This window comes from Kogia breviceps, chromosome 3 (assembly GCF_026419965.1).
Source record: "Kogia breviceps isolate mKogBre1 chromosome 3, mKogBre1 haplotype 1, whole genome shotgun sequence".
In the NCBI taxonomy this organism is placed as follows: domain Eukaryota; kingdom Metazoa; phylum Chordata; class Mammalia; order Artiodactyla; family Physeteridae; genus Kogia; species Kogia breviceps.
The window spans coordinates 276,307-289,198 of record NC_081312.1 but is presented as its reverse complement, the minus strand read 5'-3'; the positions used below and the strand labels follow the sequence as shown (position 1 = coordinate 289,198).

The 12,892-nt window shown below is 46.2% G+C and overlaps 1 protein-coding gene and 2 gene segments (V, D, J or C); all 3 read right to left on the bottom strand.

Moving 5' to 3' along the window:
• LOC131752099 (Ig gamma chain C region-like) overlaps positions 1 to 3,063 on the bottom strand; it is a 141,458-nt gene extending 138,395 nt beyond the window's left edge. The window contains exon 1 of the C gene segment in view: positions 3,022 to 3,063.
• Positions 1 to 12,892, bottom strand: part of LOC131752097 (Ig mu chain C region membrane-bound form-like) — a 202,494-nt gene that overhangs the window by 8,033 nt on the left and 181,569 nt on the right. Inside the window, 1 exon segment of the C gene segment in view lies at positions 2,012 to 2,067. Within this exon segment, the coding sequence occupies positions 2,012 to 2,067 (56 nt within the window).
• Positions 1 to 12,892, bottom strand: part of LOC131752098 (immunoglobulin gamma-1 heavy chain-like) — a 229,364-nt gene that overhangs the window by 76,350 nt on the left and 140,122 nt on the right. The window contains exon 3 of one of the 2 annotated variants that reach the window (XM_067030637.1): positions 2,619 to 2,679. In XM_067030637.1, the coding sequence (XP_066886738.1) occupies positions 2,619 to 2,679 (61 nt within the window). The remainder of the gene's footprint in view (positions 1 to 2,618; positions 2,680 to 12,892) is intronic. The other variant, XM_067030638.1, reaches the window with a different exon arrangement.

The following is a 12,892-nucleotide window of genomic DNA, read 5'->3' as shown; positions in this document are numbered from 1 at the left end:
GGGGCACCTGCTCTCGGACCCTCCACGGGAGCTCCTTCCACTGAGACGCTGGCTGGGCCGATGTCTCAGAACAGAGACAGCCCTTCCAGAGTGTCCTGAGTCCTTGCGGACTGACACCCGACTGCATCTCCTCTCAATCCACCAACCAACATGTTTAACTGAGATAATTCATGACGAACGCACACATTTCACCTAAAATCTGTCCTGAGCTGGATACCTGAAAAGCAGTCTTGAAAAATACTGAAAGGAAGGCAACGGTATCAGAATACCAGAGTGTTTCTTAGTCACGACGAAGAGAATATCGACCGGCTAAAGATTGTGGGCACACTCATAGTGAAAACAGCGCTTCGGGGCATCGGGGGATGGTTTGGGATTAATTACCTGGAAGGAATACCCCATTAGAACATTATACAAATGCATTGATAAAATGCACCTAAGACTATTTACTTTCTTAAACATTTACTTTGAAAATGAATATAAATGAGCTGTTGATAAGCTAAAACTGAAATAAATTCAAATAGTTAAAAGGGGAACCTTCCAGTTCCTGTCAACATCTTTGCCTTATTTTAGAAATGCAAATTATCCAGGTGTTGTTGTGTTCAGTGGAACACTTTCAGTTTTGTGTGGCTGAGCCACACCGTCACCAAACCACACCTTGGTAACCAGAAGCTATAAATTTACCAACTGTGTTTTCTTGCTTCCTAAAATAGACTCTCGACTGATCTGCTTCCTGCCACCTGCTGCAGGTGGCCAGCCCTGCACGCGGCCATCTTGACTAACTCAGCACCACCAATTAGTTTAAAAAATAAGCCGAATTTATTATTGCCCAAACTCAGCCCTGAATCAGGGCGGGGGGCCGACAGTACCGAGTTGCTACTTCTCGGCCATCCCCTGCTCCGGGCGGTCCCAGGAGACCCCCGGCCACGGCGGGCCTGGGGGCACCCGCTCTCGGACCCTCCACGGGAGCTCCTTCCACTGAGATGCTGGCTGGGCCGATGTCTCAGAACAGAGACGGCCCTTCCAGAGTGTCCTGAGTCCTTGCGGACTGACACCCGACTGCGTCTCCTCTCAATCCACCAACCAACATGTTTAACTGAAATAATTCATGATGAACGCACACATTTCACCTAAATCTGTCCTGAGCTGGATACCTGAAAAGCAGTCTTGAAAAATACTGAAAGGAAGGCAACCGTATCAGAATACCAGAGTGTTTCCTGGTATTTCACCCCTATCAACTCCCCAAAGACAGGATTCACAGTTGTTAAGTGAATGATAAAATTTAAAATACATTAAAAGTCTCTCACATTCTAAAGTCACAATTTTCCTAATCATCAGGAACTACTTGAAGGATACCCCGTCTTTTCGTATTTCAGAAGCGTGCCTCTTATGATGCACATGTATCTTTCTCTTAGCAAGTGTCCTCACGAAGCCCGGTACCTGTAACCTCCCCAGGCTCTTCCTTTCGGGGGGCTGGGGCACCCCGCTCTCACCAAGATCAGACACTGCACGTCCATCCTCACCCAGACAATTCTAATCCTAATCAATAAAGAATTTGAAGTACAATCTAGCACAGAGCACACCTCATATCTCAAGAGGATATTTCACTCTGCCTCCCACATGTGGCATTCCTGTGGTTCTAGAAACACAATCATCAAGGCACACTCCTCAGCTGACTCTATGATTGTAGCAGCCAAATTATCTCTTGCCATAGACCAAACTGTCCTGCTGCCGAGGGGGTCCTGGGACTCCCCCACAGGTGGCCCTTCCCGCCTGCAGCCGCCTCTTGAATGCCGGCAGTATTCCAATTTTTGAAAGACATCAGAAAATCCAGAGGCTCTGAAATCCCTAGGGCACCTGGTCCTGGTCCCCTCCTGGCCAGTCTGCCCAGCCCCCCGGTGGACACAGGCACATCATGAGGACCAGACGGCGATGCAGAAAACCCCCGAGACACAGGAGCAGAAAACCCCAGAGACAGGAGCAGAAAATAAAGGCCCGGAGGGGCCGTTCTTACCTGAGGAGACGGTGAGAGTGGTCCCTTGGCCCCAGGCGTCTATACCATAGTAATCACTGTGGTGAGATCTCCAGCCTCACCTCACAAAAACCTCAGGGGCCCGGCACGGCCCCATGGCGCCCGGGGACCTGTCCTGTCTACAGGCGCCGCGTGGAAGCCGATGGTCCGAGTCACTTATCCGGAGGGTCCTGGAACCCTCTGTGGCCCTGCTCCTTCCAGGCTGCCCCGGAGGCCCCACATCCCAGCCTGGCGCCCAGAAGCCAGACCACTGCCCGCCTAGGCTGTCTGACCATGAATCCCAAATCCTAAACTCAAACTCAGAAGTCCAACCAACCTCAAACAGCCAGCCACCTGCCCCAGAAAGCTGACGGAAGGCCCCGGTGATGCTCGAATCAAACGGCCAGACCACAGTCAAAGGAGCTGCCTTGTCTGTCCCACACCGCAGTGTCCTTGGGGCAGGGAGGCCCGTCTCTGGGCCCCTTTTATGGGGACCCTCTCCCTGGTTCCCTTTCCGGGCCTCCAAAGTGCCCCGCACCTCTGACATTGAGACCCTGACAACGTGGGTGTCCCCCAGGGCAGTGAAAGTGTGGAGGGGGTGAGGACTCACCTGAGGAGACGGTGACCAGGACCCCCTGGCCCCAGTAGTCAAAGTCATCACACTGTGACAACTATGCCGGGACCCCACACAAGAACTGGTGGCCGGCCACGACCTCCGGACCACCTCGCATAGCACCTACTGTGGCCGGCCGGGCCGGGGACCTTGGGAGCCCGGAGCCCGAGGGTGACTGAGAGACCCAGGGGAAGCCCTGGCTGCAGGGCCCAGCCAGAGATGGCGTCTGGAACCTCTGTTCCTCGCTGGGGTGAGCCTGGGCCCCCTTGGCCCTCTTTCCGAGCCCACCAGGCTGCCCCAGGCCCTCTACACCTGAGACCCAGACACCCTCGTTTTTCCCCCAAATGCAGCAAAAAAAAGTCTCAGAGAAAGTGAAGCAGGAGGGCTGCTGAGGACTCACCTGAGGAGACGGTGACCAGGACTCCCTGGCCCCAGGGGCCATATAAGTCACAATGCCATGGGTCCCGTTGGGGGGTGTACAAAAACCCAAGCCCCTGGCAGCCTCCTGGTCCCAATCGAAGCCCCACCCCCAGGTCCTTGCGGCCCCGGCCGCGGAGCCCGCTCGGCCCAGACTGTTCCACCAGCAGAGGTCCCGTTTCTGCAGGACGGCGAGGCAGATGGCCTCAGGAGCAGCCTCACCCGGGGACCCCCGAGGGTCCCACATGGGCCAAGGACTCTCTGCAGGTTTCCCCCCGGCCCATGAAAGAGGAGGCAGAGAGCCGTCTCACCCGAGGAGACGGTGGCCAGGGTGCCCTGGCTCCAAGCGCTGAAGCGGTCCTGGTTGCCCTGATGCACACGGGCCCCGGCCCCTGGGGAAGCTCTGCTCAAGGCTCCTCCCTCCCAGTCTCCCTTGTCCCGGGGCCTCTTGGCCCAGCTCTCAGCTGGCTCACCGCCAGGGGCTCTGTCAGCTCCCAGGCCTGGTCCCGAATGGGGCCGGGACCCTGCCTGTGCTCCAGGCCTCCGGCCCTCAGGCAGTGGTGGCGCAGCCACAAACCCCAGGGACCTGGCCCGTGGCTCAGGCAGAGCAGCTGTGGGGGACCCTCACCTGAGGAGACAGTGACCAGGGTACCCTGGCCCCAGAGGTCAAAGTTAGCATATAGGCACAGTGAGCTGGCTCTGTGCTGGGGGCCCAGACACCTGCACCTGGGGTCCCCAGGAGCTGGAAGGTTTGCTCCCTGCTTGAAGAGACCGCCCAGCCCTGCTCCCGCAAGCGCCCTCCTGCCCAAACCCCATGGTCTGGGATAAGACGTCCTCCAGACCCCGGACTTGCTTTGCTCCCACGAGGTCAAGTTTTCCCTGTTTAGCTCAGAGGCTCAGGGCTACTCAGCCCTCCTCGATTCCCAGCTGGGCTCCCCTTAACACAGCACCCCTTCCCCAGGCCTCGGGGACCCAGTCCCTTGCCTGGAACGCGTCCCATCTCGTGCCCACCTGGAAAGTCCCTTCACGTTTCCAGATGGCACATGCGACACTCCTTCTTTGGGCTCCCTATCCTCCCCCCTTGTGCACCCAACTGTGAGCCCTCAGGGCGAGGACGCAGCTGCCCTGGGGCCTCTCTGCCCAGGGGTTTTGTAAAGTTGTCAATCACCGTGACCCCAGCTAGCACTGTGGTTGCTGGCTCAGCCAGAAGCGCAGGGACTGCAGCGGGTGAGGTGGGGCCGGGGCAGGTCGGCCACAGAGCCCATGCATGGGAGACCCCTGTCCACCAGTCCCCTCAGTCATTCCTGGGCTGGTTACAGATAGTTTGCCACTGCTAACAATCCTCCAAGTGTTGAAGGCTGCCTGCATGGTTTCCTTTTTCTTTTAGAAATGAGAGCATATTCAAGGCTGTCTCACGTCCACCTGCACTGGAGCTATGTTCTCAGGTGGAGAAAGCCCTGCCGTGGCAGTGGGCGGGGTCCTGGGCCGTTGCTGACCCACAAGGTGGCTGGCTCCTGCCAGCGTGCCCTGGGGTGTCTGTCAGGATCTCTCTGGTCACAGCTGTGGTGCTGGCAGCAGCCCCCTTGTTAGCGCTGTGAGGCCTTTTGCTGTCCTCTGTGGGAACGGGGCTCCTGGGGGGCTGGGGCTGTGCTGATGCTGGGCCACTGTGTGCCCCCACGGCCGGATCCCTGCCATGTCCCCCAGCTGCTGGTCCGCGGGGAGGGTCTCAGCTCTTTTGATGGCCCCGGCTGGAGGGAGGGTGCGAGGGGAGGGGCATGATGGTCTAAAGGAGTGGATTCCCCCTCCCAGAACTGCATGAACCCTGGGGGGTCCTGGGAGAGGGGAAGAGGAGGCTTGCACTCAGCAGCATCGAACCTGGGGCTGGGGTGCCAGGACCCACAGGTGTGCCAAGTGTGTGCCCTCATGGAGGGGAGATGCTCACAGGCACCCAGAGGCCAGGTGTAAGTGTGATAGGCGTGCTCAGCCCAGCACGGAGCCTGCGCATCCGGATCCTGTGCCCCGCAACGGGAGAGGCCACAACAATGAGAGAGCCCCACGTACTGCAAAAAAACCCCACAACAAAACATAAACAGAAGCAATATTGTAACAAATTCAATAAAGACTTTAAAAATTGTCCACATAAAAAATCTTAAAAAAGGAAAAGAAACAGGAATTACCTCTTTTAATACCCAAGGACATGAACAAAAAAGGGTAAAAACCAGAGAAAAATGTAACAACTTACAAACAAATTTTTAATAAGTGTGGGGGAACACCAACACATGCTGTAAATTTCAGAAGGCAATAGTCAAAAAATGAACAAAAGATTCTAGTGCCTGCTGGCCTGTTCCCCCCTCCATCCCTATAAACCAGAAGAAACAGTGGGGGGGGGGGTTAAAGTTTTGAGAAGTCTCCTAAGTTCCCCCATGGTCCTGGGAGGAGCATGACCACTGTGGTCCTGGGACCTGACTTCAGTGGATCTGTGCTGGTGACCCTATGAAAACAGTGCCTGAGCAATCCCAGGGCTGATTGCTGGCATCCCCACAGTTGAGGTGGGGTTGAGGGCAGTGCCAACAACAGTGTACTTTGTGAGCCAGCACAACAGGTGACAACACAGAGCACACTACTGGTGGACAGCTCCAGTGGAGAAATACACAGTGGCTCCTCTCGCAGTGGGTGCACTCTAATACCTCCTACTTTAGACCACAGCTCAGAAACAGATCTGGGGGTTTCTACTCCAACAACTGGGGAGAAAGCCCTTCCCCCAACAGGACTGGGACAACCACAGAGCAAAAAGAGGAGGCCCTGCTCAATATCCAGTGCAGGCTCTGGTCACCACAACAACAGTCACACTTCCTATCAAGGAGATAACAGCCAACACTCACTGAGGAAAGAGGTGGCAGGTATCCACACTAAAATCAGCCCTTGTACCAAAAAATATTAAACCTACACAAGCTACACAGAGACACCCCCACATATATAGCCCTCCAAGACTAGAGTAGATAACTGTTTCTCCTAAACTCACAGAGTAAGAGAAACGTAAGCCAAATGAAGATGCAGAAGAACCACTCTCAGTTAAAAGACGAAGAGAATTCCCCTGGAGGAACAAACAGTGAAACAGACCTCTCCATTCTAACAGACACCAAGTTCAAAAAGTCAGCAATGAAAATACTGAAAGAATTAAGAAAGGCTATCAGCAGAAATGCAGATTACTGTAAAAAGGAACTAGCAACTATAAGGAGGAGCCAAGAAAAATTAGAAAATTCATTTGCTGAGATGAAAGCTGAGCTCAAGGCAAGGAAGAGCAGAATGAATAATGCAGAAGAAAGAATAAGTGAGCTGGAAGATAGAATAGTGGAAATTATCCAATCAAATCAGCAGACAGAAAGCCAAATGAAAAAAATGAAAGCAATATAAGAGACATATGGGATAATATAATCAGGCCAATCTACACATAATAGGGATTCCAGAAGGAGAAGAAAGAGAAAAGGGGATTGAAGTTGTATTTGAAGAAATTATGGTTGAAAACTTACTAAACCTAAAGAAGGAAACAGACATCCAGATACAGGAAGCACAGAGGGTTCCAAACAAGATGAAAACAAACAGACCTACACTAAGATATATTATAATTAAAATGACAAAAGTTAAAGATACAGAGAAGATTCTAAGGCAGTAAGAGAAGAACAAAGAGTTAATTATGAAGGAACCCCCATGAGGCTATCAGCTGATTTCTCTACAGAAACACTGCAGGCTAGAGGGGAGTGGCAAGTTATATTCAAAGTTCTGAAAGGGAAAAACCTGCAACCTAAGATACTCTACCCAGCAAGATTATTTAGAATAGAAAGAGAGGTAAAGAATTTCTCAGACAAGGAAAAACTAAAAGAATACAGCAATACTAATCCTATCCTAAAAGAAATATTGAAAGACCTTCTCTAAATAGAAAAGAAGTAAGAAGCTATAGGAAAGAGAAAAATCACAATTGGAAAGCAAATTACTTAAGCAAGGATACAGCCTAAAAAATCAAAAAAATTTTGTGAAAGCAATGATAACCACAATGAACAGCAAAATGATTAAGTATGAAAATGTAAAAGAGGACATCAAAATCATAAAATATGGAGGAGGAGAGTAAGAAAATGCAAATTCTTTTTTAAAGAATGTGTTTGAGCCTACATAACTATCAGTCTAAAGAAAGTAGATATAAGAAGGGGTTAATATACTTAAAAAACAGGGCAACCACAAGTCAAAACCACACAGTAGATTCACAAAAACCAAAAAGAAGAGAACACAAGCATAATATAAAGGGAAATCGTTAAGCCACAAAAGGGAAGACAAAAGGAAAAAAAAGGAACCAAGAAGAAATATAGAATCAACTGGAAAATAAAGTTTAAAATGGCCATAAATACATATCTATCAAAAATTACCTTAAATGTCAGTGGATTAACAGCTCCAATCAAAAGACATAGAGTGGCAGATTGGATTACAAAACCAAAAGCCAACAATATGCTGTCTACCAGAGACCCACTTTAGGGCAAAGGACACACATAGATTGAAAGAGAAGGATGGAAAAGGATATTTCATGCAAAAGGAAATGACAAGAAAGTGGGGATAGCAATACTCATATCAGACAAAATAGACTTTAAAACATAGGCCATAAGGAAAGATAAAGAAGGACACCATATAATGATTAAAGGATCAATACAAGAAGAGGATACACATGGTGCGCATCAGGCTGGTGCAATGTCATGCCAGCCTCTGCCGCTGCGGGCTCACCCCACATTCCGTGCCCTTCCCTACCCCTGGCCTGAGTGAGCCAGAGCCCCCTAATCAGTTTCTCCTTTAACCCCATCCTGAGTGGGGAACAGACACCCTCAGGCGACCTACATGCAGAGGTGGGGCCAAAACCAAAGCTGAACCCCAGAAGCTGTGCGAACAAAGAAGAGAAAGGGAACTCTCTCCCAGCAGCCTCAGGAGCAGCAGATTAAATCTCCACAATCAACTTGATGTACCCTGCATCTGTGGACTACCTGAATAGACAATGAATCATTCCAGAATTGAGACGTGGACTTTGGGAGCAACCGTAGACATGGGGTTTGCTGTATGTGACTGACTCGTTTCTGATTTATATGTTTATCTTAGTTTACTTTTAGCTTTTGTTATCATTGGTGGATTTGTTTGTTGGTTTGCTTGCTCTCTTCTTTTAAAAAAATTTTATTACTTTTAACATTTTTTAATTTTAATAATTATTTTGATTTTTAATTTTAATAACATTATTTTATTTTATTTTTTCTTTCTTTTTTTTTCTCCCTTTTCTTCTGAGCCATGTGACTGACAGAGTCTTGGTTCTCCATCCAGGTGTCAGGCCTGAGTCTCTGAGGTGGGAGAGCTGAGTTCAGGACACTGGACAACCAGACCTCCCAGCGCCACATAATATCAATCGGCAAGAGCTCTCCCAGAGATCTTCGTCTCAATGCTAAGACCCAGCTCCACTGAACGACCAACAATCTCTACTGTTGGGCACCCCATGCCAAACAACTAGGAAGACAGGAACATAACCCCACGCATTAGAAGAGAGGCTGCCTAAAATCATACTAAGTTCACAGATACACCAAACACACCACCGGACATGATCCTGCCCACCAGAAAGGCAAGATCCAGCCTCATCCACCAGAATACAGGCACCATTCCCCTCCACCAAAAAGCCTACACAACCCACTGAACCAAACTTAGCCACTGGGGAGAGACACCAAAAACAATGGAAACTACGAACCTGCAGCCTGCAAAAGGAGACCCCCAAACACAGTAAGTTAAGCAAAATGAGAAGACAGATAAATGCGCAGCAGATGAAGGAGCAAGGCAAAAACCCACTAGACCAAACAAGTGAAGAGGAAATAGGCAGTCTACCTGAAAAAGAATTCAGAGTTATGATAATAAGGATGATCCAAAATCTGGAAATAGAATGGAGAAAATACACGAAAGGTTTAACAAGGAGGTAGGAAACTTAAGAGCAAACAATGATTTAGTATGATTTTAATATGATTTTCACTTAGTATGATTTTAAGCAGCCTCTCTTCTAATGGGTGGGGTTATGTTCCTGTCTTCCTAGTTGTTTGACATGGGGTGTCCAAAAGTAGAGATTGTTGGTCGTTCAGTGGAGCTGGGTCTTAGCATTGAGACGAAGATCTCTGGGAGAGCTCTTGCCGATTGATATTATGTGGCGCTGGGAGGTCTGGTTGTCCAGTGTCCTGAACTCAGCTCTCCCACCTCAGAGGCTCAAGCCTGACACCCGGCTGGAGAACCAAGACCCTGTCAGCCATATGGCTCAGAAGGAAAGGGAGAAAAAAAAAGGAAGAAAAAAATAAAATAAAGTTATTAAAATTAAAAATCAAAATAATTATTAAAATAAAAAATGTTAAAAGTAATAAAAGAAAATTTAAAAAAACAGTAAAATAAATGAAATTAAAAATTCTCTAGAAGGAATCAATAGCAGAATAACTGAGACAGAAGAATGGATAAGTGACCTGGAAGATAAAATAGTGGAAATAACTACCACAGAGCAGAATAAAGAAAAAAGAATGAAAAGAATTGAGGACAGTCTCAGAGACCTCTGGGACATTAAACACACCAACATTTGAATTACAGGGGTCCCAGCAGAAGAAGAGAAAAAGAAAGTGACTGAGAAAATATTTGAAGAGATTATATTTGAAAACTTCCCCAATATGGGAAAGGAAATAGTCAATCAAGTCCAGGAAGCGCAGAGAGTCCCATACAGGATAAATCCAAGGAGAAACACTCCAAGACCCATATTAATCAAACTATCAAAAATTAAATACAAAGAAAAAATATTAAAAGCAGCAAGGGAAAAGCAACAAATAACATACAAGGGAATCACCCATAAGGTTAACAGTGGATCTTTCAGCAGAAACTCTGCAAGCCAAAAGGGAGTGACAGGACATATTTAAAGTGATGAAAGGGAAAAACCTACAACCAAGATTACTCTATCCAGCAAGAATCTCATTCAGATTTGACGGAGAAGTTAAAACCTTTACAGACAAGCAAAAGCTAAGAGAATTCAGCACCACGAAACCAGCTTTACAACAAACAGTAAAGGAATTTCTCTAGGCAGGAAACACAAGAGAAGGAAAAGACCTACAATAACAAACCCAAAATAATTGAGAAAATGGTAATAGGAACATACCTATCCATAATTACCTTAAATGGAAATGGATTAAATACTCCAACCAAAAGACATAAACTGGCTGAATGGATACAAAAACAAGACCCATATATATGCTGTCTACAAGAGACCCACTTCAGACCTAGGGACACTTACAGACTGAAAGTGAGGGGATGGAAAAAGATATTCCATGCAAATGGAAATCAAAAGAAAGCTGGAGGAGCAAGTCTCATATCAGACCAAATAGACTTTAAAACAAAGACTATTACAAGAGACAAAGAAGGACACTACAGAATGATCAAGGGATCAATCCAAAGAGATATAACACTTGTAAATATTTATGCACCCAACATAGGAGCACCTCAATACATAAGGCAAATGCTAACAGTCATAAAAGGGAAAATCGATAGTAACAGAGTAATAGTAGGGGACTTTAACATCCCACTTTCACCAATGGACAGATCAACCAAATGAAAATAATAACGAAACACAAGCTTTAAATGATATATTAAACAAGACGGACTTAACTGATATTTATAGAACATTCCATCCAGAAAAAACAGAATACACTTTTGTCTCAAGTGCTCATGGAACATTCTCCAGGATAGATCATATCTTGGGTCACAAATCAAGCCTTGGTAAATTTAACAAAATTGAAATCGTATCGGGTATCTTTCCCAACCACAGCGCTATGAGGCTAGATATTAATTATCGGAAAACAACTGTAAAAAATACAAACACATGGAGGCTAAACAATACTCTACTTAATAACCAAGACATCACTGATGAAATAAAAAAGGAAATTTAAAAATACTTAGAAACAAATGACAATGAAAACATGAAGACCCAAAACCTATGAGATGCAGCAAAAGCAGTTCTAAGAGAGAAGTTTATAGCAATACAACCCTACCTCAAGAAACAAGAAAAATCTCAAATAAACAACCTAAACTTACACCTAAAGCAATTAGAGAAAGAAGAACAAAAATCCTCAAAGTTAGCAGAAGGAAAGAGATCATAAAGATCAGATCAGAAAAATGAAAAAGAAATGAAGGAAATGATAGCAAAGATCAATACAACTAAAAGCTGGTTCTTTGAGAAGATAGACAAAAGTGGTAAAGCATTAGCCAGACTCATAAAGAAAAAAAGGGAGAAGACAGAATTAGAAATGAAAAAGAAGTAACAACTGACACTGCAGAAATACAAAGAATCAAGAGAGATTACTACAAGCAACTCTATGCCAATAAAATGGACACCCTGGAAGAAATGGACAAATTCTCAGAAATGCACAACCTTCCAAGACTGAACCAGGAAGATATAGAAAATATAAACAGACCAATCACAAGCATTGAAATAGAAACTGTGATTAAAAATCTTCCAACAGGGCTTCCCTGGTGGCGCAGTGGTTGAGAGTCCGCCTGCCGATGCAGGGGACGCGGGTTCGTGCCCCGGTCCGGGAGGATCCCACATGCCGCGGAGCGGCTGGGCCCGTGAGCCATGGCCGCTGGGCCTGCGCGTCTGGAGCCTGCGCTCCGCAACGGGAGAGGCCACAACAGTGAGAGGCCCGCGTACCACAAAAAAAAAAAAAAAAAAATCTTCCAACAAACAAAAGTCCAGAACCAGATAGCTTCACAGGCGAATTCTATCAAACATTTAGAGAAGAGCTAACACCTATCTTTCTCAAACTCTTCCAAAATATAGCAGAGGGAAGAACACTCCCAAACTCATTCTACGATGCCACCATCACCCTGATACCAAAACCAGACAAAGATGTTACAAAGAAAGAAAACTACAGACCAATATCACTGATGAACATAGATGCAAATATCCTCAACAAAACACTAGCAAACAGAATTGAGCAGCACATTAGAAAGATCATACACCATGATCAAGTGGGGTTTATCCCAAGAATGCAAGGATTCTTCAATATATGCAAATCAATCAATGTGATACACCATATTAACAAACTGAAGGATAAAACCCATATGATAATGGCTATAGATGCAGAAAAAGCTTCTGACAAAATTCAACACCCATTTATGATAAAAACTCTCCACAAAGTAGACATGGAGAGAGCTTACCTCAACATAATAAAGACCATATATGACAAACCCATAGCTAACATAGTTCTCAATGGTGAAAAACTGAAACCATTTCCTCTAAGGTCAGGAAGAAGACAAGGTTGTCCACTCTCACCACTATTATTCAACATAGTTTTGGAAGTTTTAACCACAGCAATCAGAGATGAAAAAGAAATAAAAGGAATCCTAATCAGAAAAGAAGAAGTAAAATTGTCACTGTTTGTAGATGTCATGATACTATACATAGAGAATCCTAAAGATGCTACCAGAAAACTACTAGAGCTAATCAATGAATTTGGCAAAGTAGCAGGATACAAAATTAATCCACAGATATCTCTTACATTCCTATACACTAATGATGAAAAATCTGAAAGAGAAATTAAGGAAACACTCCCATTTACCATTGCAACAAAAAGAATAAAATACCTAGGAATAAACCTACCTAAGGAGACAAAAGATCTATATGCAGAAAACTATAAGGCACTGATGAAAGAAATTAAAGATGGTAGAAACAGATGGAGAGATATACCGTGTTCTTGGATTGGCAGAATCAACATTGTGAAAATGACTCTACTACCCAAAGCAATCTACAGATTCAATGCAAT